Source organism: Drosophila arizonae, chromosome 5 (genome assembly GCF_054131065.1).
Source record: "Drosophila arizonae isolate 15081-1271.41 chromosome 5, UAZ_ARI_1.0, whole genome shotgun sequence".
Taxonomy (NCBI): Eukaryota; Metazoa; Arthropoda; class Insecta; order Diptera; family Drosophilidae; genus Drosophila; species Drosophila arizonae.
The window spans coordinates 23,802,422-23,821,235 of NC_142925.1; the positions used below are offsets into that span (position 1 = coordinate 23,802,422).

Sequence of the window (18,814 nt, forward strand, 5' to 3'; positions counted from 1 at the left end):
AGGTGTGGAGCTTGGCAACGCAGCGAACTGAAGTGGAAGTAAGCCGTGTTTCGTTTTTCACAGAAGACGCGTCTGGGGAAAAAGTTTCAAATTAGCAGAACGCAGACAGAGAGAGTGAGCGAGAGAAAGATAGAAAGAGAGTGAGAGAGAGGGAGAGTGGTAGAGGCAAATTTTGTTAATTTTATTTTATTTTTTTTAGGTAGCTTTATTTGTTGTTCCAAGGAAAAGGCAGCCGTTAGCAGCTACTACAACTCGTGTCTGTTGTTGTTGTTGTTGTTGTTGTGTGGGGCTGACGCTGGTGCTATCGTCTTTATGAAATCAGCCACGTGAGTCGAACAGCGCACCGTGAAGCAATACAGCAAAGCAACATTCGTCTATTTGTTATGTAAAGTGAATTACATTAAAAAGTTGTAAGTCAATTATTGAACGATTGACCTAATAACTAGGACTAAAGCGAATTAGCTAGTTAGAGGAAACCATTAACCAAAGAGTATGAAGAAACTAATGTGAAAAATAGGCGGAAAACTATATGAATTCAAATTACTATCAAGCGTTTTGGACACTGAATCTGAAATACTTAACCTATTAAGTTTCTAATTCTAGTGGAATGAAACATTGGAAAAACACTTTATTTTTAAGACTTTATAAAAATGTAGGCAATAGGGAAATAACTTCAACTTAAATAGTTTAACATATTAATTTTTTATGTTTTGTTTTTTTATAAAAATATTTATTTTATTTTGACAAATAATTATTCATAAGTTTTAATTAATTTAAGTAAAATAACTTATTATTAACTTAAATTTTATTATTCGTTTTAAACATATTTTAAAAACAAGATATCTATTTATTAACAACAAATCGAACTATAATTAATCAATTTAGGTTATTTCTTTAATAAATTTTATAAATTAATTAAAAAAGAATTATATAATAATAATCTAACTAATAAAATTGAAAATAGTTTAATCTTGATTTTGACCCACTGTGCGCTTTTGATGTAACGCAGACAGCTACAACTAAAACTACAACAACAACAATGCTCTACACACAACGCACTCTAAGTAGATGCAACTGACAATGTTTTTTTGCCTTCCTCTGGTACTTCTTGCTCTTCTTCTTCTACTACTGCTTCGTCATTTGCTGCTTCTCCGTCTGCTGTTGTTGTTGTTGGATCGATGCTTATCCGAGCATATAAACAGCCTCTCTGATACGCGCTCCACGGCGGACTAACAATGCTGCTGTACAGTTTGGCAGTCACTGCGGAGCTCATTATACGATTTATGGACCAGCTGCCGCGCATTGCGTGAGTGTGTGCCACGCCCCCCTGCCAGCCCACTCCCTTCTGCAGCAGCAGCTTTCATAATGCCCAGATACAGCACAAGCAGCAGACGAAGCAGACGATAAATAACAATCAGGTAGCTGCCACAGTGGGTGTTGGTTGGAAGAGGGGCAATTGGTGGGGGGTGGCAGGATGCCACAAAAGGCGCAGCTGCAAGTGGCAATGCAGGCCACCCGCGTCAGCAGCACCAACTGCAACTGCAACTGCAACTGCAACATGATGATGAGGAAACATTTTGACCAAAGTTTATGATGTGTTTGAATTTTGGATTTGGGATTTTGGATTTGGGCTTGGAATTGACCACGGTGCAGATAAGCTGGGAGAAGAGGCGATAGCAAGAGGCGAAGTGAAAGTCGTAGCAAATGCTCATTGAGATGGGAGAGTGACGAAAGATTGATTGATTTATAGAAATCTAAATAATAATAAAAAGATAAATAATAGAAATCTAATAAAAAAATATATGCATATTATAGGATCTGGGATTATTTTGCAATAAATATCAGAGCTAAAAAATTATTTATTTTCATTCAAATTTGTTTAGCTTAATGTTTAATATTCATTCTTGATTTTTATTAATTTGCTATTTTCATTTCAATTTAAATATTGTATCGAAGTTAAATTTGATAACTTATTACACAATGTACATATATTCTAATCTTCTCAGATTTTAGATTAAATTTCGAATATTATACAGTATAAAGTATAGAGTTTAGTTTATATATTTTTATTTTATTTTATTTTTTTTAATGTTATATTTTATATTATCTCTAACCTCTAAATAAATAGATTATCCAACTTATGATTTAATTTAGGAGAAAGTCTTCAAGAATTTCTGTTAAATTCAAAGCTCAAATCGTGACTCACGAATCGCACGCACAGCTCTAGTGCGCTAGTGGCTGTCAAACTGTAAGGCAGTGTTGCAGCCACAGCTCACGGCTCACTAACCTCGTGATTTACTATATTAACGAGCCGAAGCTGAAACCAAAGACGGATCCAGCAGAAAAGTTGGGCCAGACTAACCGGCTGCCAGTCGGCCGGCAAAAGGCATTGAGTGACAGACAGGGGCGGTGCCAGCGGGTGGGAGGGAAGGCGTGGCATGCGTTTAACATAATGAAAATGTTTGGCAGCAGCAGCAGCAGCAGCAGCAGCAGAATGAGAAAAAAACCAAAACATTTGCATGAAAATGCATTTGCATTTTCTTTCTTGCTCAACTGCAGGAAAGTGAAAATTGCATAAATAAAATGCAAAAAAGTATTAAACAAAATAAAAGCAACAACAAATATTGAAGCAGGTCGTTGCTAAATGAGCGAAAGTGAGCCCCAAAGCGGGAGAAACGAAAGGGAGCGCGGAGCATAAACAAAATACAATAAAAAACGCGAGCAGGAAATGCATCAATTGGCAGCGCCTGTCAAACTGTGAAGCATGACAAATGGAAAACCGAATTGTTTGATGAATGGAAATGCAATCGATTCAACTGTTCGAAAAGCCGTTTTAACTGAATTTAGTTATGATTTAAATTCCCGATAAACATAAAATGCTTAGGGTTACTGGGCTTCATTTCATAAGGCTATTACTAGCAGCATATTTCGTATTTTTATTCAAATATAAAACTTTAGAAGAATAAAATTGAAAAAGTGTAAGATCGACGAATTAAGAGATGAGCATGTGGAACTGAGACTTGGAACTATGGACGAGTACAAGGAATCGACTGGAGAATCATGCGGTCTGTTCTGGTTTTAAGGAGTAACGGGGTCGATTTAGCTTAACAACTTAATATATGTATATGGAAATGGAAACATCAATCGATGGGATGGATATTGAAATCGGCTGAAAATATCCCAAAAATATTAAATTTAACGATAATGTGAATATTTTTAAAAACTTGCTGGTCCATTGAAGCTCTGTATACATCCATCGATGGGGTGGGAATCAGAAAATCAATAATTTTGTAAGGGACATCAACTTTAGAAGTTGCCATAAATTATACAGTATTCTATAACAATAAATACTTATTAGCTAAAGCCGCCAATCGTAGATGAATCGCAATAAACTTCCACTTAAAGAGCACTGAGCTCAGGATATCTTCTAGTCAGGCACTCCCGCCGGCTAGACCACCTTTACTTCTCATTATAGCTGATGTTGCTGCTGCTGCTGCTGCTTCTTGGCCGCAGATTCCCCGCATCTGCCTTTTATCTGAAATCAGTTGGGCTGAAGATTATGCAAAATATTTGTGAGGTAGCCAACTAAGGCATTAGGCAATAAATTTATGTAAAAACCAAGATTTCAAGCTGTAAACTGTCACGTTGCGAGTTCAGCAGAAATACAACAGCAACAGCAGCAACAACAACAACAATCGCATACCTGACCAAAATGCGAGCTCAGCTTTGAGCGAATTACGCGCTGCCAAGCACATTGTAATTCATATTATTCAAGAGGCGAGCTGGTGGCGAATGGCAGGAGGCCTTGTCAGGGACATTCTGCTGCTCCATTTCAAATCCTTGGGGACGCGGCTGATTGTTATTTTTAACTGCCTCAAGGCTGCACTGTTGCACAGCTCAAGAGCCACTGTTTCTGCTCCTTGTCTCTGGCGGCTTTTGTGCTTGTCAAACTTTTCGGCCAGCGGTTCCCAACAGGCGACAAAGGATGAGTTTGCAACTCCAACCGAAGAGCACCAGGCACGCAGCTTGACCCACTGCTCTCTCTCACACACACGCACAGCTTTCATCAGTTATATCTCATCTCCAGCTGAGGCGTAGACTAGCTGGCAGCTCTTTTTGGAAATGTGTGCGGGATCTCTACAAAAATATAAGCAAATAAATTTAGAATATTTCATATTTCATGTTATGTTATTATGGATATTTTTTATGAGACTCAAGTTTATTTTGTTGGTTATTTACTTGTTCACCTTTGCTTATTTAAAATTTATTAACTTTTTTAGTTTATTACTTATTAGAAATTAAAAAATTTTTGAAATAATTGAATTTGATTTTTACTAAATAATATGAAACAATAACCCAAAATTCAGTCAATTAGTGAATAAATTAATAAAGAGTTTGAATACATTTATATTATAATAAAAAGTGATTTCAAATAATTTCGAAGTAAAAAACTTCCATATAATTAATTAAATTAAATTAATTTCGAAGTAAAAAACTTCCATATAATTAATTAAATTAAATTAATTTTTAGAATTCATTATTATTACATATAAATATAAAATAAAATTTATTAGAATGCACTTTTAATTATCATATAAAAGTATTCATACTCTATATTAATTTATTGACTACTTTTTGTTATTATTCAATTTAAAAATTAATCGCTAAAAATTAAAAATGTTAAGAATGTTTCTTTTGTTTATATATTTTTTTATTTTTTATTTAATAGTAAAATTAATAAGTTACTGCTGCTTCAATGAATTGTATTCAGTATTCAGTTTTATAATTCAGAATTAAATTTTTATTTATAAGTGGTTTTATAAGTGACAAACTAGAAAACTTAAAGATTTTTTTTTTTTTTTTCAAATAATAAGCTAAAGTCCAATTTAAAAGAATAAATTAAATAAATGAAAATCCAATGTACTCATGAAGTATAGTTCTGTACGCAGTTGTCAAACAGGGACCAGTATATATTAGAGTTTTAATATTTCTTATATAATTTTCAAATATTATTTTTAAATGTTGTTTCAGGGAACTTATAAAAATTACTCACAAGTTTCAGTTTACCAGTAAGGTTGCTTTTTAGCTGTCTTTAAAAATTATTGTTTTTTTTTTTTTTTTTTTATATTTACTGCGGAATGTCAGTTGCATGTCAAACTGCAAGCAGGTAGACATATTTCATCCATCATCTCAATCGCTGGCAAAGGTTACTCCTGACATCATCTCATCCTCCGTTTCTTACGGATTGCTGGGGCAACGCCAGGAATGTTCCACTACGTCACATCACATGAAATATGAAATCAACGCAAAACGACAGAGGAAAACGAGAAAATGGAATTTGGACGTCCTCGTCGGCGTTTTGAGTGCATCACGTGAGTGCGAGGTAGTGGCCAATTCCCGAATCGTTTTTCACGTTTTCCACGCTATTTTCCGTTTAGTTATTATCTGTGAGTGGAAAGTTCGCTAAGAGCAGGATTTTCTTGCATATCTTGCAAATCCTTTGCACAAATACTAATAAAAATGCAATTCCTGTCGTAGGGAGGGTGTGGGGTGGGGGGCTTGATTTTTGGCATTGGTTGCTGCCATTGCTGATAGTTTGTTTTACAAATGGGGCATGCCACGCCACACCCACGCCCGCCCACTATTTGGGGAGCTTAATAAAATGCAAATGATGTGAAAATGCAACGCGAAACGTGGGTGGTAACCAAAATACTATCATTTCTTTCTCTTTCACTCGCTCTGTCTCTCCCTCTCTCTCTGGCTCTATCGCAACTATGTATTTGTCCTGCTTTCTATGCATAGCTAAGAGAATGCGAGGGGGGGGGGGGGGAGAGGGGACTTTGTGCATGTTTGTGTGTGGAGGGGCACTTTCAATATTTTTCATACGCAAATAGCAGCATTTTCTGCCAGGCGACCATCTGATTATGCAGCAATGATTGAGTATTTGTCGAGCTGGAGGGGGTGGGAGGGTCCTGGCTGAAAGGACGTTCTGGCACTCTTATCAGAAATTCACTTTCTAAAGGCTTCCCCTATAAAATGTAGTTAAAGTAAAGCTTCGCTTTAACGTACAATTTTTATTTCAATGTTATAAAAGAAAGCTACAGATGCTATGGACATTATAATGAATCCATCATCAAGTAATCGTCTTGTTGGAAATAGTTTTCCAATAAGAACAATGTGAGTTTAAATATCAAATTCTATTATTCTGATGATATACTATCATATGTACCCTTACACTTTGAGCACACTGTTACCTCAAAGTCAAATTCCTAGGGGATTTGGATAGCATAGAAACCATAGGGAAACTGTACAAGTTGAAATTGTTCACTAATAGAGTTAACACTGTAATTACTTTATTCTAATTAATTGAGCATTGCTGTCTTCCTCTCACTCTGCATCTCTAAGGACAAACACTTTACTTGTCTAGCTAAATTACACACTTGCAAATAAATCAGATTTGAGTAAAGTGCTTCCTGCTGCCAGAGCTCGGCTAATACGATGTCAATCACGGAATAGGCACATATAACACATATATCATTCGAGCTTGAAAAGTGCTGCAAACTAGCGAAAATGATGTTAAGGAATTAATTTAAAAATTGCGAACATGTCGAAGTCGCAATTTGACTGTTGCCGTCGCAGTTGAAGTCGAATTTGAGATCTTGGCTTGGCCTGGCTTTAACTGTGGCCAGGCAACTAGTGGAGCGGCAATTGGTGGCAACAAATTGGCGCAAATTAAACGGCTCAAACCGCAGGTGGCGAAAAATGTAAAAGAAATATATATATACATTTATATATACATATATGCATATATATGACATATGGCCAAAAAGCGCAGCAGCCCAAAAATTAAATTCGATTTGCGTTTTGGCATTTTGTGTGATTTTTGAGCCTGGGAATTGGGGTTTGCACTGTGTTGCACAATTGCGTAAGTCAACTTATGTCAAATAAAAATGTTGCAAATTTTAACATAATTTTAAATATTTCCAGATTTTAAATGCCACACAAGAAATAATTAAAATTTTTTATTTATTTTTTTTTTTTTAATTTAATATTGAGATAAAACATTATTACAAATTGAGATAAAATAGGATGGATTTTTTAGCTTCTTGTCTGATTCTAGTGATAATAGTGAATTTTCGAAAATATAATAAAATTTTTCGAAATGAAATAAGAAGAGTTTGAAATTTTTCTAGACTTATAATTGACAACCATTTTGATCACATTTCACAAATATTATTGTTTCTCACTTTGTCTATTTGATTTACAAATACCAAATTTGTCCCTTCTAGTTTTTTCTAGTTTTGTTATATAAATTCTGTTATCACTTTGTCTATATTATTTTAGAATTCTAGCTTTCACTTAACAAATTCTTTTAGCCACTCGCTCCTCACACGTTCGACTTGGCCGCGTTACTGAAAAGTTGGCCGCGAATCTGGAGCTCGACAATTGACGTCGCGTCAACTGAACTACAAAAAACTTCTCATCGTGGAACTGTACATAAATGTAATTAAATATATCAGACAACTTATTATATACACATATGTGTGTGTGCATGTATATATAATCAGATATTTATGCATGTGGAGACTCAACAAAATGCTTCTTGCCTTTAGCCTGTCTTGTCTTGTTGCTCGTACTTCTCCTGCGAATTCGAATTTTTGCTGATTTATCGAAAAGTTTTGTCAGGCAACAAAAACATTGGGCATTAGCATTAGCTTTGTTGTAGCTGCACTTGTTTGCTCGGCTCCGCTGCACTTCAATGAAATATTAGCCGCGTCGCATGCAACAGCCCGACCCGAAGCGCAACTGCTCGACTATGGACTAGTAGATACCCTATTTTGTGGTTTATAAAGCGGAATGTATGCATGAGGCGGAACTAATGAAATGCTTCTTTTCAAGCTGAAGCTAAAACGGTTCAGATCTATGCCAATACATAGAAAATAGAATTAAAAATTAAACAATTTATAAGCTCATTCTGAAAAAATCACTGATTCGAAAGGACTTTGCTTTATAAAATCAATCAAAGCAAATCAATCAAATTCAAATATATTTCAAGTTAGAAAAATTGATTAAAATTATATTTACAGTACATATATACAGTAGAATATGCAGTATATGTTATAGAAAAATTGTAAGTATTACTTGAAACTCACTATGCGTACTATACAATCAAACTACCCCACTACGGCGGCGTACAAAAAGCAATACGAGCAGAAAATGCAGTATTCAGCGAAAAAGGGAAATGCTCCTAGCTGTCGACAGTTTGACAAGCACTAACCCAGTGCAGCGTGTGAAACGTCACTTATATAACACAACACACACAATCCGTTAAATATACATATGTGCTTAAATATAAATATATCTATGTAAATATATATGTTTTTGAAATTCTTTCCTGAATTCCGCTTTACGCATGCAAATGAATCGTTGTGTTCGTTGTTGTTGCTTAACTGGAATTTGTGGTCTTATGTAAGAACGTTTGAGAGCCCCTGACGAATTTCTCACGATTTTGTTTCCTGTGTGGACGATAGCTTCTAAGAACAACGGACGACAGCGCGTCTATATTTGAATAAAACATTTCTTTTCAGAGTCCTTTTCTCTACTGAGCTTGGAAAACTGCTCTCCGTGTAATTGTAAAGTCAAGTTTCAAATACAGAAAATGTTATATCTATAAATTCCACATGAAACAGAACTATAAGTAAAAATAATTAAATTTTACCAAATTAGAGTTATTATTGCCATAACCGCAATCTTGGAATCACTTTTTAAAATTGTGAACATATGTATATTTAAAAGATCAACATGTTCTATTTACACAGGTGCTATAAAATAACTTATGGCATATACATCTTAAGGTTTCAGAGTCAAATTACATTTAAATGTAAACTTAACAAAAAAAAGTTTGGATACAGAGATTTGCAGCAGGGCTACTACTCCAAACCCTTGCTTTGCGGAAGAGTTCCTATGGAGTTTGCTGTTGTTGTAGCTGGGGTTACTATGGTTGCTGATGCTGTTGTCGTTGCCGACGCCTTTATGATTTTGGAATCCTTGATTGCCTGGGAGTTGACAGTCACAGTGGTTGGCTTGGAGTAGGGCCCAATGTTCAGCACGCGACGCACTGCAGCACCGCCCGGCGCAATAGCGGGTATTGCCTGAGCTCGGTTGGTCAGCATTTGCACGGGCTTCAGCCCTGTGGCGGACTTGATGTAAACGTTGCGCAGCTGCTGCTGCTGCTGTTTGCCATCGCCCGTCATGCCAGGGCCAACAACTGGACTGTTGATTACTTGGAACTGCGGATATGTCTTATTGCCCAGACGCAGTGCGCCCGCCGTGCCTGCATTTATTACGGGCGTTCCTCCTGTTGTCTTGATTGCTTGCAGATTCAAGGTTTTCATATTTGCACCATCGATCAGCAAGGGGTTGCCCGTTCCTATTGCCGGTTTAGGGTTGCTCACAATCCGTATGGGAAGTGGCGTGGTACCGTTCGACAAGCGCGATGTAGTTGCGGGCGCACTTCCCGTTGCTGTTCCCATTGGCTTCATGCTGCTGCGATTCAAATAGACCAGCTTATTGCCAGTTGTTCCCGTTGTGGTAAACAGCTGCTGGATGCCCTTATTAATCACAATGCCCTTGCTGTTGGTCACAATACTGGATGGCTTGATTTGCGAGTTGGTGGCTTCCTTGATGATCTTTTGGCTGATGATTAAGGGGTTGTTGGAACTGCTGCTGCTAGCTACTATAATACAAATTTGACTTAATTTCAGTTTACTGCATATACGTTTTCAAGGACTATTTACCTGTTTTAGTGGCATCTCCCTGCTGCTGTTGCTGCTGCTGCTGCTGCTCGGCAAAGTTGCCTTCATTGTCGGCAAACACAATCGGCATGTCTATGATATTCGAAAGATCCACATTACTGCCCCCAGTTGGCTGTGCCGCCGGCATATTCTTGGTCATCTGCAGCATGGTTATGCCACTAGCGTTTTTAACCACGGTGTACTTCTGCTGGGCCGCCGCTGCTGCCGTTGACGAAGCATTCGCAGTGTTTGCAGCAGCTGCGGTCACAAATTGCGTTGTGACACCCGACGGAGCTTTTAGGGTAAAGATCTGTTGACCACTGGACGGTGGCAGCGTCTTGACAATGCTTCCAATGCTTGTGCTGGCCGCAGTGGCGGCGTTGCTGCCCTTGCCGATGGTGTAGTTGACCAGCTTGTTCTGCGCCGGCAGCGACTTCAGCTGCACGAACTGGCTGGATGGTATCATCTTGATCTTTGTTCCCGTTGCGAGCGACACAGTGGTTGGCGTCGACACGGGCTTTATTACATTTGGCTGCACTGACTTTACCACGGTGGTCGCAGTACCTGTCGTTGGCTGCTGATTATCATCATAGTCGAGTGTCTCCTCCAGCATAGACTCAATGGACATGTTCATCTCCTCATTGGTCAGCACGTGCTTCTCCAATAGGTTTGACTTGATCCCAGTTGCCGGCACGCCACCAGGCAGTGGACGCGTGCGTGGGCGCCCAACTGTGGAGATGCGTACTGTTAGTCGATGAAACGGGATGGAATGATCAGCATTTTAAGACAGGGACCGTAAGTTTAAATTATGAGTATGATGTGCGCGCAAATTAGATCAATAATGAAATTAAATATCATGCAAAATAATTACAATGATTAAAAATAACGAAATAATGACTGAATGAATAAATGCCGTGAAGGATGTAGGAAGGTTAATACTTAAGAAAGTTAGTTTAGTTATCAGCACTTTAGCTGTACAATGGTACACAACTCATAACCATTACGATCCCCAATCTTCAAACAGCCAAGCAGGACCATGATTTACCCTTTCGCTTCACCGCAAACGGATCAATTAGACGCGGCGGCTTCGGTTTGGGCAACTTAGGTGTGCGAGCTTCAGGTTTCGATTAGTATTGAATTAGTAGGTGGATTGGTGAGTGGATAGTAGGTGGAATGGCAACATGCAAAAGCAGATCGAGTGCACATATAAGGTACACATAATAATGACGAGCAATACATGGGGTTAAATAAAATAATTTACGAATATAAATGTAAATGGGAAGTTGAAAACGCGACTCACTGTGCGGGACAATTTTCGATTTAGAGGGCATACAGCCGTCCTCCAGCCCGCTGTCATTTGCCTTACGCTTGCGTGATTGGGTGATCTGTGCCTTATTCACATTCCCATCAGCCAGAATATGCTGGTGTTGCTTGGGCTGCCGCTGGTATGAGTTGCTGGCTAGCAGCGAAGTGGGCATGCGTGGACCTGGCGGATTGCTCAATGTCTTATTGACAAACTCATATACCTCATCCTGCAAAAATATTCAAGAATGTTTAGATATAAGCATCGACAGCAATAGGAAATTAAGTCTGCGGAGACTCACCACGACCATAAAGTCGATCATGGCCTGAGTGACAGCTTCGAGGCGACGCTTGCTCTTAGGCACACGCAGTGCATCGTCCGCACTGCCTACAACGACTAGCGAGGATTCAGACTGCATCCGCTCGCGCAGGCCCTCCATTTCCTCCTGGCTGCTGCGGGCCGAATTCTGACCGATGACGAATAAAATGGGTGCTTTAATATCCAGCAGACGATCGTCGGGTGCACCGCGTGGCCCGCGCAACGTATTGTAGGCAAATCCCATGCAAATTACACACGCAACGCTCTCTGACATAGCCACCTGCAGAGCGAGTGCTGAGCCGGCATTAAAGCCAATGAGTATGATGCCACGATTGGGATTTTCGACGCGCAATTCGTGTATGCGTACACGAGTCAGCGAGACAATCGTCTCGGCCACTTGATCCAGATTTTGGCCGCCAATGCGATCGTCTGTAAGCAATACGTCCAATTAGAAATCTATATAGTTACATAAACTATGAACCACTTACTCGTATTCGGCAGCGTGATCTGGACTATTTGGGTAATGCTTGCCAAGGCCTCATACCAATTTTGCATGCGCTGCGGCACCGGGCCACTGGTGGGCATATTTGGTATTGCGACCATAATGGCATTGTGTGTCAGATGCCGCGACTTAGCCAGTATATCCGGATGCCAGCGCTGCTTCATAACAGGAGCAAGTAGCTCTTGGGAATTGTTCAGCGGACGACTGAAGAGCATTTTGTCAATGAGTGTCGGCACTTTGGATTTAAGCGTCTGCATAATGTCCAAATAGGAGGCCATATATGAAGGTGGCAGGTGCTCCATGAGCAACGCATGCAGCCACTGTGTGGTGCGTGGCTCCCAAGCAACGCTGGCTAAAGCACGTCGCATACGCGAACTGGACTTATCAACAGCCACTCGCCGATGCACTACCTCTTGCTGACGCTTATCGTTAGCCAAACGAGCTAATTGATCCTGATCCAAAATGGTAGCAACTTTATCAAACAGCGTTTGCTGCATGGTTGTCCAGCCAGTGCTGTAAAAAGGCAGCTGTTAGTCAATGCAAAACATATATCGTATATTGCTGCTTACCGATTGATGCGCTCCTGCCAATCCTGATCATCTGAATTATTGTTTCGCACATACTTGGCAATGCGTGCGCACTCGTTCATCATCTCCTTTGCCGCAATCTCATCGTAGACGGGTATGTGGGCTGTCTGCACTGAGTCCCCCGATTCCTCGTGCGCTGGGTACGTGTGACAGGTGGGACACTGCGGTGCATGGCGGACGAGAATAGTGCGAGCGGGTGCTAAGCCATTATTTATTGTATTCTCCGGTCGCGGAGCATCGCGCATATAAGTATGTTCCATTGAGGATTCACTGGGTGCCGAAATAGTACTTGTCTGTAAATAAATACATATACAAATATTAGAAGACATCTACAAGCAATAGCATTTAAAAAGGTAAGTGGAATTGGATGAAGTGAGTAAAGTGAGTGAAGTGAGAAACTCATGCAGGACAAATCTGGAACTGAAGTGAGGAGTTGAAGAATTGCTAGTGGCGTATTATTACACTCTCTGTTGAAATTGTTGCAGACGCGGCCGAGGCTGCTGTCGCTGCTTTTGGCGGAGAGCTCAATATGGATGCCGCACTACCCAGCTGGCCCGCCTTAACCACATAGTAAGAGTTATTAGCGGTTCCAGCTGTTGGCATTTTTGCTGTTGTTATTGCTGCTGCTGATGTTGCGGGAGCAGACGCTCTGGCTATGTTTGTGTTTGTATGTGTTTGTGTGTGTGTTTGTATTTTTGTGTATGGTGTTCCAGCCCTGGCGATAAATTTGCTAGGACTGTATGTAATAATTGAGGTGTTTGTGTTGGCCGACTGCATCTTTGGTTTCTTCTCGACCATAATAATTTCACTTTTATTGTTCTTCGTCTGTTTTATCTGCATCATATTGTGTGTAGTTTTTTTATCTTTGTTTTATTTGTTTTATTTCGTTACTCGCAGCTTGCAGTTTTGCTTCTTCTTTCTGAGCTACTTTGCAGCGCTCTTGGCGGTGACTTGCAATGCACACACAAACTTGTAGCACTAGTCTTATTGTTAATTCAATTTTTATCGATGTGGTATTGGTAATTTTATTTTTTCTATTATTCCTGTTTTTTAGTTTTCCTCAACAAATCACTGCCTGCGTCTTTGCAATTAAAATATGGCGTGTGCGTAAGGCGTTGCCGTACTGGTAGAATTAACAAGACATGTAATTGTCACTCAAGTCTGGCAGCCCCAAGCCTTGCAATAAATGCCCCTAAACTTATATATTTCGCTACCGTACCATGCATATATTGCAGAGCAATATAATTTCATAATTCGGTATAAGAGGGTATCACTTACTGAATCACTGAGTGCAGGTGTTGCAGATAGCATATTTGAATTAGTTGACTGTTGTTCGGTATCTTCATGGGCCACATTCTGTGATATGTGCCCACCGCTTTGCACGAAATTGTTAAAACATTCGATAAACGAAGACATTTCCGAAGCGTTCAGTATACAATTTCTCACTCAAACTCAAATGGGTGTTTTGAAACTTGTAAACAATATACAAAACATTAAAAAGCGAGCGTAGCTTGATCAAAATATGTCAAGATTACAAAAGTGTTGCCACTCTATGCACCATCGTAGTTTTTAAACACTGCTTTAAATCAGCTGTTTTGCTGATTGGTATGACTGCGTGCTCTGCTACGCACTGTACCAAAAAAGGATTCCGAACATGATCGGAAATTATTATATCTGGATATTTAAAATTCCATTATGAATAATATCCTTGAATAATTCCATATTAAATCAAAAAATGTATAAACAAGAGACATTGTACAATGTACCCAAAGCTGGTATATTTGTACCAAACGAGATATCACGCGTGATTGCACGCACTCATCACTAGTTGGCTTGCATGTTTTCTTTTTGTTTGACATTTCTTGAAAAACGTTTTGTGCGGATTTTATAAATTAAATATATAAACATTGCGGCTGTTAATTCCATAATGTAAAATGGACGAATTGCAAAAGCTGGAGTACCTGTCCCTGGTGTCAAAAATCTGCACCGAGCTTGACAATCACTTGGGCATTAACGACAAGGATTTAGCTGAATTTATCATCGACTTGGAGCACAAAAATCGCAGCTATGATGCGTTTCGCAAAGCCCTACTAGAAAATGGTGCCGAGTTTCCCGATTCTCTGGTGCAAAACTTGCAACGCATCATCAATTTAATGCGGCCCAGTAGACCTGAATGCGATGCAAAAATGACGGCTGGCGAGGATAGCAAAGAAGACAAAAAATCGCAGCTCAAGAAAATGTTTCCCGGCTTAGCTCTCCCCAATGACAAATTCAGCAGCGAAATGGACAAGGACGAACAGAGTGAAGAGAAAGAATCAAAGCAGAAGTTAAAAATAAATAAGAACGATATGAGCGACGTTGATGCCGCCATGCTGGAGCTAGAGGCTCTGGAACCTGGCGAGAGAAAAGACCAGGAGTCAGTAAAAGAGAACAGTAGTAGCTCACGGGACCGCCACAAACGCAAAGAACGCAGTCGAAGCCGCGAAAAAGACCGTGATAGGGATAGACATCGAGAAAGAGAACGAGACAGGGATAGGAAGAGGGAGAGTGATCGGCATAGAGAACGGGATAAGGATAATCAGAGAGAAAGAGAGCGAGATAGGGATAGAGAACGGGATAAGGAACATCGACGCCGGCGCAGCAGATCTCGAGAGGAACGTGATCGTGATCGCGATCGTGACCGTGATCGTGACCATGACCGTGACCATCGGAAACGCCGTTCTAGCTCACGAGAGCGGCAAGACAGACACGAGCAACGTAGACGACGCTCCCGCTCCCGATCTCATGAGCGCAGCAGCCGCCATCAGCAGCAGGAGAAAATGCCACCGCCAGCTGCTGGGATGAGCGATGATCCAGAGGTGGGAAAGATTTACTCCGGCAAGGTGGCGAACATAGTCCCATTTGGTTGCTTTGTGCAGCTATTTGGTGTGCGCAAGCGTTGGGAGGGTCTGGTACATATCTCGCAGCTACGCGCCGAGGGACGTGTCACCGATGTCACCGAGGTGGTGGCTCGCAATCAGACAGTGAAAGTGAAGGTCATGTCGCTAGCCGGTCAAAAGGTATCACTGTCAATGAAGGAGGTGGATCAAGAAACTGGCCGAGATCTCAATCCACTGTCACATGCACCCGAGGAGGATGAATTGGCATTACGGGATCGAAATCCTGATGGACCCTACAACAGCACCTCCTCCATGCTCAATCTGCAGGGTAACAACATTGATGGTGATGAGCACGAGTCACGCAAGCGAGTGACGCGCATCTCCAGTCCAGAGCGATGGGAGATTAAGCAAATGATCAGCTCGGGTGTGCTGGACCGTAGTGAAATGCCCGATTTCGACGAGGAGACAGGCTTATTGCCCAAAGACGAGGACGACGAGGCGGACATTGAAATAGAAATTGTAGAAGAGGAGCCACCCTTCCTCTCCGGGCATGGACGAGCATTGCATGATTTGTCTCCCGTGCGGATAGTTAAAAATCCAGACGGCTCGCTTGCCCAAGCAGCGATGATGCAGTCCGCCTTGTCCAAGGAGCGGCGTGAGCAGAAAATGTTGCAGCGAGAGCAGGAGATGGAAGCAGTGCCCAGTAATCTCAACAAAAACTGGATCGATCCGCTGCCCGAGGATGATTCTTCACGCCACCTGGCGGCCAATATGCGCGGCATGGGCGCCGCTCCACAAGAGGTACCCGAGTGGAAGAAACACGTCATTGGTGGCAAGAAATCCTCCTTTGGCAAGAAGACCGATCTAACTCTCGTCGAGCAACGCCAATCTCTTCCCATTTACAAGCTCCGTGACGATCTCATCAAGGCCGTCACGGATAACCAGATTCTCATTGTAATTGGCGAGACAGGATCCGGCAAGACCACACAGATCACACAGTATCTAGGTGAGTGTGGATTCACGGCCAGGGGCAAGATTGGATGCACCCAGCCACGCCGTGTGGCTGCCATGTCTGTGGCTAAGCGAGTGGCCGAGGAGTTTGGCTGTCGCCTGGGCCAGGAGGTGGGCTACACAATACGTTTTGAAGACTGTACCAGCCCGGAGACAGTAATCAAGTACATGACGGACGGCATGTTGTTGCGTGAGTGCCTCATGGAGGCGGAACTTAAGTCGTATTCTGTCATCATGTTGGATGAGGCTCACGAGCGTACGATCCACACGGATGTGCTTTTTGGACTGCTGAAAACCGCCGTCCAAAAGCGTCCTGAATTGAAGCTGATTGTCACCTCGGCCACTTTAGATGCGGTCAAGTTTTCGCAGTATTTCTTTGAAGCCCCTATTTTTACGATACCCGGACGCACGTTTCCCGTGGAGGTGTTGTATACCAAGGAGCCAGAGACGGACTATTTGGACGCTTCGCTCATAACTGTGATGCAAATCCATTTGCGTGAACCCCCTGGCGACATACTGCTCTTTCTAACAGGTCAGGAGGAGATTGACACCGCCTGTGAGATACTCTACGAGCGCATGAAAAGCTTGGGTCCAGATGTGCCCGAGCTAATCATATTGCCTGTGTATTCGGCTCTTCCCTCCGAGATGCAGACCCGAATCTTTGATCCAGCGCCGGCAGGCAGTCGCAAAGTGGTGATTGCCACAAATATAGCTGAAACATCGCTCACTATCGATGGCATCTTCTATGTGGTCGATCCCGGCTTTGTAAAGCAGAAGGTTTACAATTCCAAGACGGGCATGGATTCCCTAGTGGTCACGCCCATCTCCCAGGCAGCTGCCAAACAGCGTGCCGGTCGTGCGGGCCGTACGGGACCGGGGAAATGCTATCGCCTCTATACGGAGCGCGCCTATCGGGATGAGATGCTGCCAACGCCAGTGCCGGAGATCCAGCGTACGAATCTTGCAACCACAGTGTTGCAGCTGAAAACAATGGGCATCAATGACTTGCTGCATTTTGATTTTATGGATGCCCCTCCCGTGGAGTCATTGGTCATGGCATTGGAACAGCTGCATTCGCTCTCTGCACTCGATGATGAGGGCCTATTGACACGCCTTGGTCGTCGCATGGCCGAGTTTCCTCTCGAGCCAAATCTATCGAAAATGCTGATTATGTCTGTCGCACTGCAGTGCTCGGATGAGATCCTAACCATTGTCTCTATGCTCAGCGTACAGAACGTGTTCTACAGACCCAAGGATAAACAAGCGTTGGCCGATCAAAAGAAGGCCAAGTTTAACCAAGCAGAGGGTAGGTCGGGAATATAGTCATATCAATATATGTTGTATCTTGTATATCTAACTGTTATTCTTGCAGGTGATCATCTAACTCTGTTGGCTGTCTATAACAGCTGGAAGAACAACAAGTTCTCCAATGCCTGGTGTTATGAGAATTTTGTGCAAATCCGTACACTGAAACGTTCCCAGGATGTGAGGAAGCAATTGCTCGGCATCATGGATCGCCATAAACTGGATGTTGTTTCAGCGGGTAAAAATTCGGTGCGCATACAGAAGGCCATATGTTCCGGCTTCTTTCGTAATGCGGCCAAAAAAGATCCACAAGAAGGGTATCGGACCCTGGTCGATTCACAAGTGGTTTACATACATCCTTCAAGCGCGCTATTCAATCGGCAACCCGAATGGGTTATCTACCATGAGCTGGTGCAAACGACAAAAGAGTATATGCGTGAGGTAACAACCATTGATCCCAAATGGTTGGTGGAGTTTGCCCCATCCTTTTTCCGCTTCTCTGATCCTACCAAGCTCAGCAAATTCAAGAAGAACCAACGATTGGAGCCGCTGTACAACAAGTACGAGGAGCCAAACGCGTGGCGTATATCACGCGTGCGTCGCCGCCGTAATTAATCAGTTAGATTTGTGCATCCAGTTTCTTTTTGTATTCAATAAAAACTAAGTAACAATAAAAATAAGTTCAAGGTTTTATGACTATCCATCGCTCAGTAGCCCTTGTGCCCTCGAAAGCGTTGTCGATTATCCAGCTGAAATTATACAAACTCCATTTCGTTCCTTAGCTCATCGTACATCAATTGGAAACTCACCAAAGATCGTTTGCACTCGTAGAAAGTGTTGCGCAGAACCTGACACTCAGGTGGTACGCTGTTGTCTTGCAGACACTGCCGCGGAGTCTTTTTGTCCAAGCGGCAGCACTCGCTTTCCAGCAGGCACATTTTTAGATCAGCACGAACGCCGGCACAGGCTGTTTCATCCGCCAGCTTTTCATTGCCCTCGTAGCGCATCATATTGTTTCTTTTTTATATTGTTTACAAGAAAACTGAACTTTATTATTGTTTAATTAAATTGGATTACAAAATCGACTAAGGCATCTGTTTCTTGGAAGTGTCTGG

The 18,814-nt window shown here is 41.6% G+C and overlaps 3 protein-coding genes across 8 annotated transcripts; 1 reads left to right on the plus strand and 2 right to left on the minus strand.

Annotated features, from left to right (window-relative positions):
* Positions 1-8,723: 8,723 nt before the first annotated feature.
* Rcd1 (Reduction in Cnn dots 1) lies at positions 8,724-14,063 on the minus strand. 6 transcript variants are annotated; one of them, XM_018011123.2, is made up of 8 exons: positions 13,783-14,063; positions 12,487-12,797; positions 11,904-12,430; positions 11,399-11,844; positions 11,095-11,326; positions 10,840-10,908; positions 9,798-10,523; positions 8,724-9,736 (listed from the first exon to the last, which is right to left on the minus strand). In XM_018011123.2, the coding sequence occupies exons 1-8, from the start codon at positions 13,918-13,920 to the stop codon at positions 8,931-8,933; spliced, it is 3,255 nt and encodes a 1,084-aa protein (XP_017866612.1). In that variant the 5' UTR covers positions 13,921-14,063; the 3' UTR covers positions 8,724-8,930. The 6 variants fall into 6 exon arrangements, with proteins under 6 accessions (XP_017866612.1, XP_017866608.1, XP_017866607.1 ...); XM_018011119.2 differs by lacking the exon at positions 13,783-14,063 and adding an exon at positions 12,967-13,648 and having other exon boundaries at positions 8,724-9,733; XM_018011118.2 differs by lacking the exon at positions 13,783-14,063 and adding an exon at positions 12,967-13,647.
* Positions 14,064-14,139: 76 nt separating this feature from the next.
* pea (ATP-dependent RNA helicase pea) lies at positions 14,140-18,379 on the plus strand. Its single transcript, XM_018011117.2, has 2 exons — positions 14,140-17,700; positions 17,767-18,379. The coding sequence occupies exons 1-2, from the start codon at positions 14,439-14,441 to the stop codon at positions 18,312-18,314; spliced, it is 3,810 nt and encodes a 1,269-aa protein (XP_017866606.1). The 5' UTR covers positions 14,140-14,438; the 3' UTR covers positions 18,315-18,379.
* On the minus strand, positions 18,324-18,709 carry LOC108616160 (cytochrome c oxidase assembly factor 5). The gene is made up of 2 exons (XM_018011149.2): positions 18,509-18,709; positions 18,324-18,448 (listed from the first exon to the last, which is right to left on the minus strand). The coding sequence occupies exons 1-2, from the start codon at positions 18,707-18,709 to the stop codon at positions 18,407-18,409; spliced, it is 243 nt and encodes an 80-aa protein (XP_017866638.1). The 3' UTR covers positions 18,324-18,406.
* Between the last annotated feature and the right edge of the window lie 105 nt (positions 18,710-18,814).